General features: G+C 36.5%; 1 protein-coding gene across 3 annotated transcripts in view; it reads right to left on the bottom strand.

Moving 5' to 3' along the window:
* Positions 1–12: 12 nt before the first annotated feature.
* Positions 13–14,043, bottom strand: part of LOC126775424 (Fanconi anemia group J protein homolog) — a 76,302-nt gene continuing 62,271 nt past the window's right edge. For 2 of the 3 annotated variants that reach the window (XM_050497359.1, XM_050497361.1), the window contains 14 exons: positions 11,940–12,189; positions 11,574–11,804; positions 10,857–10,976; positions 10,337–10,431; positions 9,741–9,868; positions 8,696–8,809; positions 7,905–8,017; positions 3,157–3,348; positions 2,444–2,628; positions 2,277–2,370; positions 2,083–2,193; positions 1,673–1,803; positions 433–559; positions 13–191 (listed from right to left, as the gene is read on the bottom strand). In XM_050497359.1, coding sequence (XP_050353316.1) covers positions 105–191; positions 433–559; positions 1,673–1,803; positions 2,083–2,193; positions 2,277–2,370; positions 2,444–2,628; positions 3,157–3,348; positions 7,905–8,017; positions 8,696–8,809; positions 9,741–9,868; positions 10,337–10,431; positions 10,857–10,976; positions 11,574–11,804; positions 11,940–12,189 — 1,978 coding nt within the window. In that variant the 3' untranslated portion in view covers positions 13–104. The remainder of the gene's footprint in view (positions 192–432; positions 560–1,672; positions 1,804–2,082; positions 2,194–2,276; positions 2,371–2,443; positions 2,629–3,156; positions 3,349–7,904; positions 8,018–8,695; positions 8,810–9,740; positions 9,869–10,336; positions 10,432–10,856; positions 10,977–11,573; positions 11,805–11,939; positions 12,190–14,043) is intronic. The other variant, XM_050497360.1, reaches the window with a different exon arrangement.

Below are 14,043 nucleotides of genomic sequence, written 5' to 3'. Positions count from 1 at the left end.
TTGTTTTTTATTAAAAAAAAATATATAAAATGCACTTGTTAAGTAATACAACAGTTTACAGCGATAATAATTAAAAATTAGCAATACATTTTCTAGCTCGGCTTTCATGTTTTTGTGTCGTCTCGATTCATTCTAATCATAAACGCGTTTAAATCTTTTAGAATATTGAACGAATGGTCGTTGGTTTTGAACTGAAAAAATAAACACGAAATATTTAATTTGATTAGAAAACAAAATGGCCGTTACAAACTGAAATTATTATGGCTATTTTATAGCTTATCGTATTCACATAGATTATTGTATATGACTATTTTGTTTTTAGATCAGATTTAATTGAATTACGTGTGCGTGCGTGGGCGTATGTGAATATGTGTGAGTGTTATCTGTTGTGTGTGTGTGTATTTGTTTCTTTGTTGCATACTGAGTACTTACTAAGCTTTTCACCCAGGAGGACAGGTGTTCCCTGTGATATGGGTTTTCGAAGCGAGAGTCGATCAGCAGTAAGGCGCCCCAGTCGTCTTTGTGCCGAATGCAGCGCCCTAGAGCCTGGTTCAGTGCCCTAAAACCAATGTCGAAATATAAGTGTATACTTTATTGTTTGTGTTTTTAATATAACTCTATATGTTTTTAAGACTATCAAAGTAGTGGGATATATAACATATGCACCATTACTTACTGTATTATTATCACAAAAAGTCCTTAGAATCGTATATCTCTCAATAGTCTATAGTCTTCCAACCACAAGAGGAGAAAATACAAATAACAAAACAAAACATTGATATCGAATGGACGCGATATCGTTGGTCGATATGTTGAATAATGAAATGAAGAAACGGCGTTTCGTCGGCGAAGTTGTTATCGTATTTTTGTAAATAATATTAAAGTGGATATTTAATAGTAATAATAATGTCCTCCAGACCGATTTCGGTCACGGCGGCCAATCTCAAGAGAGATTAGCCAACTACGCAGGAGATATTATAGTGCACAAGTGTGTGCGCAAACACAGGTGCACTCTCTATTTCCTAACTCTCATAATCCGATAGGACGGAAATCCGACACGACCGGAAAGAGTTCAGGCGCAGGACCAACGGCTTTACTTGCTTTTCGAGGCACGGGAGTGTACACACTTCCAACTTCCATACTCCGGGCTGCTACTGAGAATTTCCTGACAGAAAAACCCAATAACTTTTAAGGGCCCGACCTGGGAATTGAACCCAGGACGTCAAGCCACTAGATCAACGAGGCAGTCGAAAGTGGGTATAAGTGGAATAGTACAGTATTATAAATAAAAGAGCTATTTATCAAAACCTGTTTGTAGTGCATATTGTATATACTAGTAAATTGCATGGTATATGAAAATGTAAGATTTGTTTATATGTAACTCTTTCGATTGAAGTAGGTTATGTATGAATATTGTGAACTTTAGGGCTATCCGACACAGATTGGCTAAGGAATCCAGAATTCCATGAAGACAACTTCCAACTCCCTTCAAGGGAGTCAACTTGCACAAATTCAGAGTGAATGAGGTAATCACCTGGACACACGACGTCTAATGCAAACCTATATTTATATTGCACGGAAGCGAGAGGAGATAAAAAAAAAACAAAAACGTGAAGGTGATCGCATAGGCAAGTACAAAGTTTTAACAGTTAGACATATTCCCAACCCTTACCTATACGCGTGCACGCGGTACCACTCGCTACCTTCAAGTAACAAGCTGTTCTTGTCCTTCGAATATTTGTCATTGTATTTCCTTTTCTCACTCACAGCTATATTTGTCATGCTAGAAAACGGTATCCCGACCTGTAACAGAAAGCATATAATATTTGTAACTTTTAATAGTTACAAATTTTATATTTCTTTCTACATTCTCTCAATCCAAACAATTCCTATGTCTAATAGTGTAATTACAAGCAAAAGAAAAATAAAGCGTAAAGCGCTAGACAAATCATTTAAAAAAACCTAGCCCCCCCATTCCGAAGCAGGTATAGTAAAATTATATTATTTTTGTTTGGGTGGCTCCTAGGCTGGTGTTTGGTAGGCCGAGGCACGAATCCGAGGCCGAGGAGAGGTGGCGCTCACCGTGATGACGGCGCGCGCCTGGCGGTCCTTGAAGTCCATCCCCTCCGCCACCTTCCCGCGGAACACGCTCAGCAGCAGCGCGCCGCGACGCTCCACGCTCGCGACGTACCTCTGCAACGGGCGACGGCGAGCTCATAAGATCCGGACGAAGGACTGACTTTTGTCCGATCGCTTTTCTTTAATCTTTACTTTACCTGCATAATTTCCTCGTGCTTCCTTGCATCGGTACTCTCAAGGAAGACATCTTTCAATTCCTCGAGCTCCTGCCAAAGGCCGGTGGTCGCCCATCTATCAAAAGCGTCAGCGAGATTAGACACCGGCCCCGAACGCAAGGCACGACGCACAGACGCCCGGAACAGACCTCGTGCGCAGACGCGCCATGAGCTCGTAGGAGGGCAGGAAGCAGAGCACGCCGTGCGGGGCGGCGGCGCACACGGCGCGCACGGCGCGGCCGAGCGCGTCCAGCGCGGCGCCCGCGCGCAGCGCCGCGCGCGTGCAGCGCAGCGCCGCGCCCCCCGCGCCCGCGCTCAGCGAGCCCACCCACACCTGCCGACACACTCGCGCGTTGACCGACCACACCTAGCTGCCTATCTACCCACAACTTTTCCCTGTATCTTATAGTGCATTGTGCCGACCCCCGAGTGAGCGGGACGAGGGAAATAGATGGTAATAATGATGATGATCTTAGTGATACGATTGCATGAAGTGCATGTTTATTTTTTTATGATCTTTAATTTGTACCAATTTGGACTTTTTTTTTTTAATCTTTCTACTCATGTTGCTATAATTATGTGTTAATGTATTTTTAAAACAAATATTGTAATTGTTGTGGCTACTTTAAAAAGCTTCACATGTTAGCTATTTTCACTAAATTGTTTTACATTTGTCATTAAAACATGTAGTAGCTACTAGTGGTCCTTAAAATAAATAAATAAAATAAAAATTGCAAGATTGTGGAAGATTTTGGAGCAATTTTATCTATTCCTTGAGGTTGTAGATCATGTTATTGAAATATGCATCGACAAAATAATTGATCGATTCAATCTCGTAGCTCGTTTACTGCTTAAAACTTACCCTATCGTCGTAGATAGCGTGTTTAGGGCTGATCGTGTTGGGGAAGCTCGTGTCGAGTTCCGCCTTCAGGGCGTCGATCGGCGTGAGAGTTCCCGAGGCGAGGATGACGGTCCTCGCCGAGTGCAGTCCCGAGAAGATAACGGCCGGATTCAAGCAAATAAAACGAAGGATGTACTGTTCGCTTCGCACTGACTAGAATATTTGAAATAAAAAATAATAATAAGCATGACAATTTATTATATCTACGAGCTTGTAAATAAAATTATTAATCGCTTTAACCCTGTTATGTGTGGATCAAATCCTACGACTGCTACAGTTCAATTCGACCCAATCTCTATTGCTGGTTATCTAGAATAATATACTACTTTATTCTTTCTAGAACATTCAATTTACGTTAGTTTTCAAAGAGTTTTATACTTCGGAATGACGTCAAAAATGACGCTATACGTACGTTCACTCATCAAAGATTGGTAAGCGTTAGTTATTTGAAAGGAAACCGCAAATAAATTACTGGATAGTTAACTACCAGACTTGTACTACGAAGACGTATAAATTTTAACGCGCGTACGTAAGTAAAAGCATCTTTTTTATGAATAGTTAATCTTATAGCAGGTTACACTGTTGACCAACATTTTACATTGGTTACCAATAAGTGAAGAATCCATGACACAATGGGTCCACTTCATTGCTTTATTTGCTAATATTTTATAATAAGACTGATACAAACATAAATCACCCTTTGAATTTACTCTTGTGTCTCCTAAAGATGTCAAAAAATTACTGCTATAAAATCTGATGCAGTTGGCAGTGATGGTATTAGCAAAAGAATGATTCTCTTATCCCTTGATTGCATTCTGCCTGTCCTATATCATATAATAAATTTTTCCCTTTCTACTGGTACCTTTCCTAGCGCTTGGCGCACTGCCTATATAATTCCCATCCCGAAAACCTCTAACCCTTCCACCAACTTACATTTTCGTCCAATTTCCATCCTGGCTTTCTTATCCAAAGTCCTTGAACGTATTATATATTCTCAACTTAATATATATTTTACCCGTAACAATTTCCTTAGCCAACTTCAGTCAGGTTTTCGTAATGGACATAGCACATTTACGGCACTTGTCAAAATATGCAATGACATTCGATTTGCTATATACAATAAGCTCATTACAATCATTGTTCTTCTAGACTTTAGTAATGCGTTTAATAATGTCGACCATGATTTACTTTTAGCAGTGTTGCGTGCGCTTAATTTATCACCTGGTACCATGGACTGGTTTCGGTCATACCTATGTGATAGGCAACAGTACGTAAGTTTTAACAATACGTTATCTTCTTCTTGTTTTCTTCAATCTGGGGTACCGCAGGGTAGCGTTCTGTCACCGTTGTTATTTTCTATCTTTATTTATTCTGTCTCATCACTTCTTTCCTGTTATTATCATCTTTATGCCGATGATCTACAGTTTTTTTTTTTTTTTTATAGAATAGGAAGGCGGACGAGCATATGGGCCACCTGATGGTAAGTGGTCACCAACGCTTTTAGACATTGGCATTGTAATAAATGTCAACCATCGCTTACATATCCAATGCGCCACCAACCTTGGGAACTAAGATTTTATGTCCTTTGTGCCTGTAATTACACTGGCTCACTCACCCTTCAAACCGGAACACAACAATATAAAGTATTGCTGTTTTGCGGTAGAATATCTGATGAGTGGGTGGTACCTACCCAGACGAGCTTGCACAAAGCCCTACCACCAGTAGATTATACTTTACTACGCCAAATAACAACCTCGCTAATGCTATCCAAACATTAAATTCCTAAGTCGAAGAAATTGTAGTATGGTGTCATTCATATGGACTTTCAATAAATCCAAGCAAATCTCAGGCTGCTATTATCGGCAGCTCCCAGCAATGGCATAAAATTAAACAATCCCAAATCCCTCCCATCCTTCTTAATGTTACAGCGCTTCCACTGCTTTCAACGATTAAAAATTTGGAGCTAATAATAGATAAGTCACTCTCTTGGGTTCCTCAAGTAGCAGAGGTGAGTCGAAAAGTTTTCTCCTCCATTGGCTCTCTCAGGCGCTGGAAAAAGTTTTTGCCGTATAAAACCAAACTCGCCTTAGCCAACTCTGCTATTACCCCTATTGGACTATGCCAACTCGGTCTATTTAGATATTTCTGAGGAACTGCTAAATAAACTAGAGCGCTTACAGAACATATGTGTTCGCTTCATATTTGGTTTACGTAAATATGATCTGATGATTACGTAATGAAACTAAAGTGGCTGCCAATACGGTTGCGTCGAAATATGCATGTCCTTTCTTTTCTATATACCATACTCTACCATCCTCAAACTCCAACCCACCTAAAAGAGCGGTTTACCTTCCTTGGCTCTCATACACCAATCAATTTACGCTCTGAGCAAGACAGTAAATTGCTAATCCCTCTGAGTTGCACTAAAATATACAGCAATTCCTTTACGGTGAAAGCAGACAAACTATGGAATTCCCTGCCTCGAGAAATTCGTCAAGCTGAATCCGTGCATATTTTTAAGAGTCGTTAGCATAATTATTATCTATCAATATAATTAGAGCATGTTGTATTATTATATGTATATGGTTATTTATTTCTTATATAAGTTTGTATGTATGTATGTATGTATGTATGTATGTATATATTATATAAGTGTATATGTATATATATGTATGTAGGTTGGTATATAACATATTTGTATTAAGCTCCTTAAATTTTAAGTATAAACTGTTCGCACACTATGCCCGATTAGTGATCCTGGCTAAAAAACACATAAGCATTTCTCTTTACAGAGGTTGCCTGGAAGAGATCACTACAAGTGATAAGGCCGCCTTTGCATACTGTATGTTCTACTAGCTACCACATGTTACTAAATGTTTGTAAAGTGTGTGCAATAAAGGATTAATAAAATAAACAAGCGTATACTTATTTAATATAAGTTAGTACTTATTTATTGGTAAGTTATACATTGGTATAACTTATATATTGGTAGTCGACGTATAGCCTAATCCAACAGGCACAAGGGACATAACATCTTTGTTCCCAAAGTTGGTGGCGCATTGGTGATGTAAGCGATGGTTAACATTTCATACAATGCCAATGTCTATGGGCGTTGGTGACCTTACCATCAAGTGGCCCATATGCTCGTCCGCCTCTAAAAAAAAACCACGATACCATTGGTATCGACCAATCTTGATTTATCTATCGCATTATTTATGGATTCGCGATAATATCGTTTTGAATGCTGGCGAAGTTTTTATCGGAACTTTGTAAGTAAAAAGAGATATAAGTCGTTTAGTTGAATAGTGTTGTTTTATAAATAAAGGTTATATTAATCAAGAACTGTTTGTAGTGCATATACAATTATTAGCAAATCGCATTATCATGTTAATCTAAGATTTATTTACGTTTCCTCCTTTTTCGATAGGAATAGGATACAGAAAAGACTTGTATGAAACTTTTATAATATTAATATGGAGACCGGAAATCGGCAAATTTCAGTACCTTATAAGCCAAGTAGTACACTTAATATTTGTATATAGTTAATATTTTGATAGGTACCTTTGATTTTCCGTTGATATCCTTCGCCGCGTGCAACATTAATGTTTTCTCTTTAAAGTTTCATATAAAAAAAAAAATTAAGTCACAGTGTACATGTCTCACTGCAAGACCTCTCATTTTGAGGGGATGCTGTTTTGGAGCTTATTCCTTTACGGTGCTCCAAAGCAGGTTGGTGGATAAAAATGTGGCAGATTTTCATCCGACAATAGGATTCTCAAGATATTCCTTCACCGGTGAGCATTACGAATTGTAAACACTTAAGTACATGAAAATTTACAGTTGCTAGACTGGATTTTTCTTACTTCTTATTTATGAGTAGTAGCACAGTTATATATAATTGTTAAGAATATGTCACATTAGTAATAAAATATTAAATTATAAACCGTAACAGCCTGTGAATGTCCCACTGCTGGGCTAAAGGCTTCCTCTCCCTTTAGCTTATTCCACCACGTTGCTTTAGTGCGGATTGGTGGAATACACATGTGGCATAATTTCAGTGAAATTAGACACGTGCAGGTTTCCTCGCGATGTTTTCTTTCACCGTAAATCACGAAATGAATTAAAATCACAAATTAAGGACATGAAAATTCAGTGGTGCTTGCCTGCCTTGCTTGCTTTGAACCCACGATCATCGGTTTACGATTCACGCGTTCTAACCACTCGGCCATCTCGACTCAATTAAGAAAAAATTATATATATATATATATATATTCCTTTCTATTAACTGGGCCATCATGGCTCTCTTGGCTTAATTATATATAGGTTATCTCAATATATTTGATTGGGATATCATTGTCAGTACGTCAGAAGATAGACTTCCATGCCAAATACCTTTCTCGTACTTAATACGTTAATCGTTAATAGATAATTAGTAGATAAACGAGATTAAAGTATTAGTAATAATAATAGATGATGTTCTGAAAGCACAGACCGTCCAGACGAAGATCAATATTCTGAAAAAGGCAGAGGACCCGACCGGATGCGAGGGAGAATAGATTTTTTGAGATTTGAGAGACACCCATATCCAGCAGAAGTTTTGCTGATGATGAAGCACATTTTAGTACTCGGCGATGATGGAAAACATAGTTAAGGACCCAGATTAAATTTTGAAACATGTATATATAATCGATGAATTCTCTTTTATTTACCTTTTCAAATTGTGAAGTCCGCCACGACATGTTCTCTTGCGCGAACTCTACCTTCCGAACGAAAACCGGTGTGAAGTGTTTCATATTTTTGCCTGAGTCACGGAACAGATAACCTAAAAATGGAGAACAAGCAGATATTTTTTTTTAGTAGTGGTCGTTTTGTGCACTAGTTTCGGAAAAAAATAATAATAATATCCTGGGATATTTTTCACACACGGCCATCTGATCCCAAATTAAGCTTGTACAGAGCTTGTGCTATGGAAATTGTCTGGTTTCTATCTGTTATACTACATATACTACTTTTCTTTTGTAAATACATACTTATATAGATAATTCCATCCATACTCAGGACAAACAGACATGTTCATGCACACAAATGTCTGTCCTGGGTGGGAATTGAACCCACAACCTTCGGCGTGAAAGGCAAGTATAATAAATAAGAAAGTATTTAAGAAATTAATTGCTGGTAAAAAACGAAAATATGAACCACTTATTAATACGCCATCTATTAACGATTTCTATCCAGGAACATCTAGGAACTTATATACCCATACTTACACACAAAAACGGTCCAAATTTCACAAAAAATAGGGCGAATTTTGAATTATTCGCTATACTAGTTAGGATTGTTTAACAAATTGAGCTTGAACCTAAAAATTACTTATTACTTTATACTTTTTGAAATATGATAACCAAAATGTACGAGAATCCCGAAAGCAAAAAGAAAACTTCATTATTATGAATAAAACAGTAAAAAAACAGGAGTATGATTGTTTTAAATTTATATTTACCGAGCACAGTTTCAAGTGATTCCAGCAAAGAGCCAGTACTTTGCGTCACTCCGACTAAAGTTCGAGGATCTTCACGCAGTTTCTTGCAAAACACTAATACGTTTTTACTGAATCCTGGAAACACATTTTAAACATTACATTTTTAATTATTTTAGAATTAAAATTTTAGTTGACAATAATAACAGTTCTAGTTTTTGGGTAGAGCTAGAAAAATCAGCTGCAAAAGCATAAAGGGTCTGCGATTTCGTAGTTTTATAAATATTTCATTTGACGCTCTTAAACTAGAGCAATGTTTTATTATTCTAATAAATATAATGAAACTTTAAATAAGTATCAATTATGCTAAGGAAAATCGGATGACATTCGTTTCGAATAAAATATATATATACAAAAAAAAAAAACAAATATGAACTCCATGTTTATATGAAGCTGTTGATTACTCTATCAAGTACTCCCTAAGGGGGAAGTTTCGGAGATTTTCCCAACAGGTGTTCATGTTGTAAACGTTCCTTTTAAAGGTTAATACTTTACGTATAAAAAGAAAACTGCATGACGGCTCAAGGGTCTCATGCCGGCATACGAGTGAGTGCCGCCTTACCCCCAAAACGAAGATTATTCGATATAACGTTACATTTATTTCAAGTCTAAATCCGACAATCGATTCCATATTCTTACATGGTTTCCCTCGTGTATGCAAAATATATAATGAAAATTTGGATATCATGTACAATAAAGTATATACTTTTAAAGATAAGTTACATTGCAGTTTAAATAAAGGTTAATTTCATTTCTTTTTTATCTTATATCATAGCCATTAGTGGAAAAAAACGTCGATTGATTTCGGTCCATATTTAAATCATAATTTTAAAGATCTTTAGTTATTGTTAATTTCACAAATAAATAAATCAAACTAATAATTTTTAAATACATGGAGCAGCGTGGTGGAATAAGCTCCAAACCTTCTCCTCAAAAGGGAGAGGAGGCCTTAGCCCAGCAGTGGGACATTAACAGGCTGTTACTGTACTGTAAGTTAATGTTGACCTACCGTTGTACCGATCCATTCCAATGCTGTATTCGTTCAGAGTATTCACAAACGCATCCATTTCAAACAGTTTTATGGCTTCGTTATCGTTTATCGCTACAGATTTTATCAAAGGGATTTGGTTTTCAAACCTGTAACATTAAACAATTAAATGGCAACATTTTTTATTGTACTGCGGAGTTGTTCCAGCAAAGTAAAATAGGCAAATGCTATACAAACATCTCAAGATATCGTAAGAGATGAATAAGGAAATTTTAAAGGTTTTTTCTGATTTATGATTAAGTCAAGTCATTAAGTCCAACCCAAAAACAAAAAAAGTATAATTCGGGTTTTCTGATACTAAATTTTCAGTAGTAGCCGGAGTTTGGAAGTTGGAAGTGTTTATACACGCTTCTGTGCCTCGGAAAGCACGTTAAGCTGTTGGACCGGAATGAGTTCAGGATCATTCCGGTCGTGTCAGATTTACCATCCCATCAGATTATGAGAGTGAGGGAATAGTAATGCACCTGTGTTATCGCACAAACTTGTGCACTCTACTGTCATGCCTGACCGAAGCGGTCAGGAGACATAATCATAACCCCATAAACATATGTACGCACCATAGTTCCCATTTCTTCAAAACGTTCAGTAAAAAATCGTTGTGTGACATCATGTGTTGGCTACCGTAGCGCAATGATGCTACATTGGTCAGTTCCTATAATGAGAAAATATTTGTTTACTATAAACAAATAGATAAATGACTGGAATAATTTCTGCCTATTTACCGTTTTCCCATGGTGGGAAAAAGGATCAGATCAGCTTTTTTATTAGTAATTTTCGAGTGTAAGGGATCTTTAGGTGTTAGTTATGTATTTTTCTATCGTGTCATCGAAAGCGAGTATAGACGTATTGCCGTCGCATCGCGTGGCATGAACGAATATGACGTGCAGCTATGTTCACGCACACACTCGGGAATTTAAATATTTATTTTTTATTTTATTTATTAGGTTTATTTACAATCACTTACACTAATGCATTTAAAGAAACAATAAATACACAATTATTATCTAAGTGTACGGATCAATGAAAAGTAAACACGATATGCGAATGAAAAATGGAAACCATACGCCAAACGCTAACCTTGATTGCGGTACGGAGATGTTCCATTTTGAAGTCGAAGGACGCAGTGTCGCGACAAATGTCCTCGATGTTGTGTCCCTCGTCAATTATCACTATATTGTCTTGTAAATTAATTTTCATCTGAAATTATATTTTTAAAGATAACATTTATTACGGCGCGTTCTCTTGAAAAATCAATTAAAATGCGTTATATGTAAGGTTTTTTGTAATACTTTTTAATTCTGCAACACTTTGTTATGAGTACCAGAAAAAAATAGATATAAACGGAAAATGACAAGAGAAAACTTAGCATAAAAGGCGTATTTATTTCTGAAAGAGATTTCTTCCAGCACAGATATAATAAGAGGTAGACGCGCATAATAATATTAAATTTAACACATATTTGGTTTTACACATTAAAAACTCGCAAAGCTATTCTGTAAGGTCTCGTTTCTCACTCGGGAATTGTAGTCGACTTACGCCGATACGCTATTTTGATGCGTGTATCCGTTTTATTGATTTTAACATTATAATGTTTATTATGGTCACTGAACATATAAAAAAAAAAACAAAAAATAAATACGTTCTCAATTTATTTTATGTAATTTAAGTATTATAATTAAAAAGAAACTCGTCTCAAATTAAATCAGATATTTTTGATTTTCTATTGATATTTGATTGTTCTAAGTCATTCAAGAGCAATCATTTCCCATTTTCTACAATGTTAAGTCTACTTACACTGTTCCTGATGCCAGGATCGACTAGATAGTTGTAAGGGCACAAGACGATGTTGGCACCAGATGCCATATCTCTGGCAGCGTAGAATGGACACGCCTTTAATCTTTCCCCAGCCTCGATTAAATCTGTCTGATCGAAAGCAGGCGGAAGTGTCTTGTGATTCAATGCTTTACGATTGTCGTAGAAGGAGCAGTTGGTACCCTGGTTTGAAGTTTTGTCCTTTTGAAATGTCTGTAAAGTATATTTTTTGGTATAAAAGATAAATCGGTATATACATATAATAGCGAGCGGAGTGATCAAATATTTAATCTATAATATAATACAAAAAACATATTTTTTATTCTGGACTATATAATTCGGACCAACCTTAGTGCAGCCTGTGCACATATCGTTCTTCGAAGGCCATTGCTTGCTATCGTACTCCCGTAAACAGGTCTTCTCCCTGCTGGATAGTATCGTCATAGACATTTCCCCACAGTACACAGTTCTCTTGAACTCCTTGACGACTTGCTGCAGCTGTTTGTGCGTGCGAGCTCCATAGTAAATGACAGGCAGGCTGCAATCAACAAGCATGGACGTCCTACAGCGAAGGTTCTCGACCAAGCTGTATAATTCTCTGAAACCAAATCCATATACCGTCACCCCATGCTCGACCACGCACGATAACTAACTACCATAATCTACAGTTTTACATAACTAAACTAAAATATAGTATTTCTCAAACTTCATCCTTATGTACTCAATTGAATATTTACTTTAATAATTATAACGATTTTTAAGAAGCAATTCGTTTTTCTATCGTATGGAAGAATCGTACTAGGCGTACATCGTACAGCGTTGCGATAAAAAAATCGTAATTTTTTTAACATTTCGTAACTCAAATAAGAAAAATGATCCATTACTGATGTTCAATAACGAGTCGTTGGAACTGAGCTTAAGCGCCGGGACTGTGAAGTTAAGGTTTAAGTGTGAAGTTTGAGAAACTGACATGCTAACTTTATTAAATGCACATCATGCATACAATAAATCTAATTAAATAATATTATATATACATATATAAACAGCATATTTTTATACAGTATTTATATAATTACATAATCAAAAAGTTTCAAATCATTTATTCATTCAGTTATTAAATAAATAAATATAAGAAAAAATAAAAAATAAGTTGAATACTATCGACAACTATTCATGCTTTTTGAATATAAACTACGATTAATAAAGATAATAAGGAACAAGCACGCAACAGAACCCACACTGGATACTTACTGAATAAAATTTAACAGAAACTTTATTTTTCTTAGCGCTACACGACAGGTGCTAACTGAGACTTCGAGCGTGAAACGAGTAAGCGTAAGATTTCGAGCGTCAGATGACGTCAGCGTAAGAGTTGTTATTTACACAGCTATTCTCGCAATTACCTTGGGACTCACGTCATTTTATTTATCAATTATTTATCAGTCGACTTAGGCCTTTGAAAACGCCCTACATCATTTTAGCTCTAAGACGTGTCAAGTTATAAACGCAATCTATATTGACCAGCCTGTAGTTAGAACTTACTAGAAGTTCGCTCACAAAGCAGTTACGATAAATAATTGAAGACATAAGTGGATAAAGGTATTTATGTCGCATTTTTAAGGTTTTTGAATGTGTTACATCATGAACTTTTTTTATAGAATAGGTAGGCGGACGCCCATAGACATTGGCATTGTAAGAAATTTTAACTATCGCTTACATCGCCAATGCGTCATCAACCTTGGGAACTAAGATGTTATGTCCCTTGTGCCTGTTATTACAGTAGCTCACTCACCCTTCAAACCGGAACACAACAATACCAAGTACTGCTGTTTTGCGGTAGAATATCTGATGAGTGGGTGGTACCTACCCAGACGAGCTTGCACAGCCCTACCACCATTAAGTCACTATACACATCATAGGACCATCAAAATGGTGGGCGCCCTGCATTGCGTTAGCTACCTTAATTTATACCAATTATCAATGCTAAAACATAATTAAATTAATTTTTAAAGACAAAAGTTATAAAATAAAAATTAAGTATTTTTTACTGTTTCGAATATATTTCAAACATATTATTAGAACGATGATTTTTTGTATGTTATTTTGCAGTAAATTGCTTTCTGTTTGCGAATAATTCTCAAAAGAGTGTTTTTCATTTTGTTATACCTAAGCCGCTTCGACTATACAGCATAGAAATCAAATTATCACAACATTTTCGCTGACGTCAAAAATATAACTGGTCATTCAAGTTTGACGTTTATTCGAAAATAAAAACATCGAAGAAACTCATCTTCAGTCGACTTCTTATTTATAATTGACATTATATTGTGCCTTCTTCTATCCAATGTCGAATCAATGATGACAGAGAGAGAGAAATCAGCGTTTAAATAATCACCCGCTACATTTATAAGTAAGGTATATATATTTTGAAATATAAAAGACGCAGTGGTTA

Source organism: Nymphalis io, chromosome 18 (assembly GCF_905147045.1).
Source record: "Nymphalis io chromosome 18, ilAglIoxx1.1, whole genome shotgun sequence".
Lineage (NCBI taxonomy): Eukaryota > Metazoa > Arthropoda > Insecta > Lepidoptera > Nymphalidae > Nymphalis > Nymphalis io.
Note: the sequence above shows the minus strand (reverse complement) of the source record. Positions and strands in the feature narration are given on the sequence as shown.